The sequence below is a fragment of the Bison bison genome, unplaced genomic scaffold, assembly GCF_000754665.1.
Source record: "Bison bison bison isolate TAMUID 2011002044 unplaced genomic scaffold, Bison_UMD1.0 scf7180017864472, whole genome shotgun sequence".
NCBI lineage: Eukaryota > Metazoa > Chordata > Mammalia > Artiodactyla > Bovidae > Bison > Bison bison.
Genome location: NW_011495033.1, coordinates 3,169,112 through 3,172,823, shown reverse-complemented (window position 1 = coordinate 3,172,823; position 3,712 = coordinate 3,169,112). Strand labels below are relative to the sequence as shown.

At 62.6% G+C, this 3,712-nt stretch overlaps 1 protein-coding gene across 2 annotated transcripts in view; it reads right to left on the bottom strand.

The window, feature by feature from the left end:
* Positions 1-1,095: 1,095 nt before the first annotated feature.
* Positions 1,096-3,712, bottom strand: part of CORO6 (coronin 6) — an 8,023-nt gene continuing 5,406 nt past the window's right edge. For both annotated transcript variants that reach the window (XM_010861379.1, XM_010861378.1), the window contains 5 exons: positions 3,307-3,411; positions 3,073-3,218; positions 2,650-2,707; positions 2,320-2,550; positions 1,096-2,230 (listed from right to left, as the gene is read on the bottom strand). In XM_010861379.1, coding sequence (XP_010859681.1) covers positions 2,108-2,230; positions 2,320-2,550; positions 2,650-2,707; positions 3,073-3,218; positions 3,307-3,411 — 663 coding nt within the window. In that variant the 3' untranslated portion in view covers positions 1,096-2,107. The remainder of the gene's footprint in view (positions 2,231-2,319; positions 2,551-2,649; positions 2,708-3,072; positions 3,219-3,306; positions 3,412-3,712) is intronic.

The window sequence follows — 3,712 nt, the reverse complement described above, 5'->3', positions numbered from 1 at the left end:
GGAACCCGCCCCGGAGCGAGGACCGCCCCGCCCGCACGCTCGCCGAGATGTCTGGAGACCGGAGGGGTCGCCTCGCGGGCGCAGCGGCGTACCCGTCAACCGACGCGGAGGGGTTCGGGCCGGCCGCGGAGTACCTTTCCGGGCCAGGGCCCTGGAGGCAGCTGGCACGGCCCGGTTCCCTTGCTTTGCTGTATCCTGACCCCCCCGCCACCCTTCTCCTCTGGGCTCGGACCGGTCCACGGGTGGAACCAGGCGGTCCTGAGGGGGAGACGGTCCTGAGAGGAGCAGGGTCTCCGTCCTCTGCTCCTTCTGGCCGGTCCTCCTTTCTGCTCACTGACCCCACTCCAGGACACTGCCCGTGAAGCCTTTGCATCTCCGCTCTTCCCCCCTGGGGGGGTGCAGCTGAGCTCCCCACGTGCTGTGTTGCCGCTTTGTCCCAGACACAAAACCAGCACGTCCAGGGCCCAGCCCCTCCCCCCCCCGCATTTCCGCGTCAAGTCCACTTAGCGGGGTGCCAGGCCCCCCCAGCCCCCACACCCCTCCCGGGTCTCAGGGTGGTCCCAGCTTCTCTTGGGGGCGGCCAGAGGTTGGAGTCCCCATCCCCAAGGCACGTTTTTTGTGATCAGGGAGGAGGCTAGGTCTGGGCAAGGCCTGGCTCCCTCATGATGTCTTGGCGAATGAGGGGCATAGTGGGTGCGGCGCAAACACAAGACAAGGGTCGCCCAGGGCCGTGGCACCACTACCCACCCCTTCCCACCAGCTGCTGCTAGCCCTCTGTGGTTGTGCATCCCACTTGCCCCACCCAGGGGCTGACTCTAAAACCCTTCATCCAATGGTGCTAACCCCCGGCTCCCCCCTGCCCCACCCTACCCACCCAGAGAAGCACAGACCCCGCCGGGGGGCAGGGGCCCACCGCACACCCTTGTCTGGGTTCTCTCGGACTGGCCTTCCTGGCTCAGCCAGTGAGGCTCAGAAGGGACACAAAAGGGATGGAAGAAAAAGAACAAAGAGAAGCTGTTCCTCTCACCCCCTTCCCTGATGCCAGGGGCACCAGACTGATTCTGAGGCACAAATAAAAGAGGCTTCAAACCCGAGGTTTTTCCTATTTGCCTTTACTGGGGAAGACCGCCCACCTGCGGGCTGAGGGGTCCTTCTGAACCTCAGAGTGGGGAGGGCTCTGAAGAAAGAGGATGTCTGGTGGGTCCTGAGCCGAGGGTTTCATCTGTCAGGGCCTCCAGGATTCTGGTGGTGGCATTTACAGAGGCTGGGGGTCTCACATCCCCACCCATGCAGGAGGCAGAGACTGAGCACTTAGTAAAATGTTTCATTCAGAACATCTTGTTTTCCTCCTAGAGTCAAGGCCACAGCAGAGGGCTGGGAGCTGTGTGTGTGTGTGTATGTACAGCAGAGGGCTGGGAGGTGTGTGTGTGTGTACAGCAGAGGGCTGGGAGGTATGCGTGTGTGTGTAGTGCAGGTGGAACTTGCTTCCTCATGCCAGTTTTCTGGTTGGTTCTTCTGAGGAAGTGCCACGCGGAAGCCACCCTCTCCCCCGCAGGTGGGGAGAAGGGAGCCCTCTGCCATGGACTACTGGGTGTAGCCTGGGGGACCGGCTCTACAGCCAACGTTTGTGTCTGTAGAAATGGGGTGACGCCCGTTTAGTTGACCACTCAGGATGGTGGGGTCAAGTGAGCTGATTAGAGGGAGAAGCGTTGTAATTTTCCCCAGCCTGGGGAGACCCGTCGAATCGCTACCCCTTTGAGGTCAATCCCAAGCTCCCCACCATCTCCAAGCATTGCGCTAACACTAAGCACTTTCTCTGCCCTGGGCGAGGAACAAAGGGGACACTGCCTGCGGTGCAGCACCATTGCTGAGGCCCCGCCAGCTCCTGCCTAAATCCCGGAGAGGTACGCCGCCAGGAGGGCGGCAGACGGACACGAGTCTCTGCAATTGTCCAGATCTCCCGCGAAGGGCGGAGTTCCCTCCCCAGTCCCCGCCCAGGCCTAGAGGGGCGGAGTGCGGAGCTCGGGACCCAAAGCCAGGGCCCTCGGGTGTGCTGGCGCTCCGCCCCACTGTGCTTCCCGGCTTGGACCTCCCCGTTGGCACTGCGCTAGTCCGTGCCGTCCACCAGCTCGCACAGCATGTTCTCCAAAGACGTGATGCGCTGCTCCTGGGCCTGCACCTGCTCGCGCAGGGCCTTGATCTCCTCCAGCAGCGTCTCCAGGGTGTGCTGCTGCGGGGCGCAGAGGACCGGAGAGGTGTTGGGCGCGGGGCGGTAGGGGGCTGTAGATTGGGCCTCGGTGGAGCCGCGCGGGGCCTTACCGACAAGGGAGCATCGCTGGCTGACTGGCTGCGACGAGGGCCGGAGGGCGGGCGCACGTCCAGGATGTTGCGCTTGGTGACCCGGAGCTCGCGGTGCTTGGGAGGCACGTAACCGTCCCTCAACGAGATGAGCACGGGGTCGGCGTCCTGACCTGATAGCCATTCGTCTGCTTCTAGGGCCGGCTCGGGGCCCGGCGTATCTGGGTAAAGGTCGTCCTGGAACAGGTCTGACTGCGGGGGGTAGGGAGACAGGAGAACAAGCTCAGTGTCCAGCCTGCTCCGCTCCCTTCCGCCTCGGAGCTCTGCCCAACCCTCTCGAGATCAACTCACCTTGCGGGGCACAGTCATGACGATGGGTTCACACTTTCTTTCGTGCAACTTGTAGAACCTAAAAGGGAGCGGGGATCAGCACCCGCTCAGGCTCCCACTCCCTTCACTTTTGCTGGGGACCGGGGGGATCGCAAAGAGTCGGACACTTGCTGGGCGCCTACGATGCCTTGCACTTTAAACACATCCAACTGGTAAAACGCCTCTGAGAGGGTGTTTATCATCCTTAACAGGTTAAGAAACTGAAGTTCAGAGAATGTCAAGCGTGTAGCTTTGGGGCTGGCACTGGAAACAAGTCTGTTTGACCCCAACCTCCCAATCCAGCCCACTCCTTTCCAAAGATTACACGCCTGGGGAAGCCCCCGCGTCTTCCCAGATGGGACGTGGGGACAGAGGCAGGTGAACAGGAAGGGCAAAGCTGCTGACCGTGCGATCTCGCACTTGCTGACATCGAGTCCCCGCTTGGGCATGAAGCCCATGCCCCTCTGCGGCTCCTTGCTGCTGAAGGTGTTCAGGTAGTGCACGAAGGGAGGTTCCTCGGTGATCTCAAAGTACCGAATGCTGCTGTCGCCCTGCAAAGCCAGTCGGTTCAGAGCCGTATCGCGCAGGCCCCCCTCATCTCCGTCCGGCCCCCTCTTCTCCCCTCCCGGCCACCAGCACCTTGCCGCACAGGTAGACGATGCTGGAGTCGGGATCGTAGAAAGGCAGTAGGACCCCATTGCTTGTGTCCATCTCCTGCAGCGCCACTGGCTCCTCGAAGTTGTTCTGCCCAAGCACAGGAGGCGTGAACAGCCAGCCCCAGCCCACCCTCGGTGGCGCTTCCGGATGCCCCGAAGCTCCTGGACACTGCCTGCCCTCCCTGATGCCCTCGCACTCCCAAGGCACCTCTGGTGAACGAAGCTGCAGACCCAACCTCTGGACACCACTCCTGGTCCCCCGCACCTAGACCCCCTGTGCCGCCGCATGCAGTCACCGCAAACCACCCCCAGGGACTCGGCATCACCAGGTGGGGGCGCCAGCATGGGCTCCTTCAGGCGACGCAGCAAAACTGGGCAGAGGGGTGGGT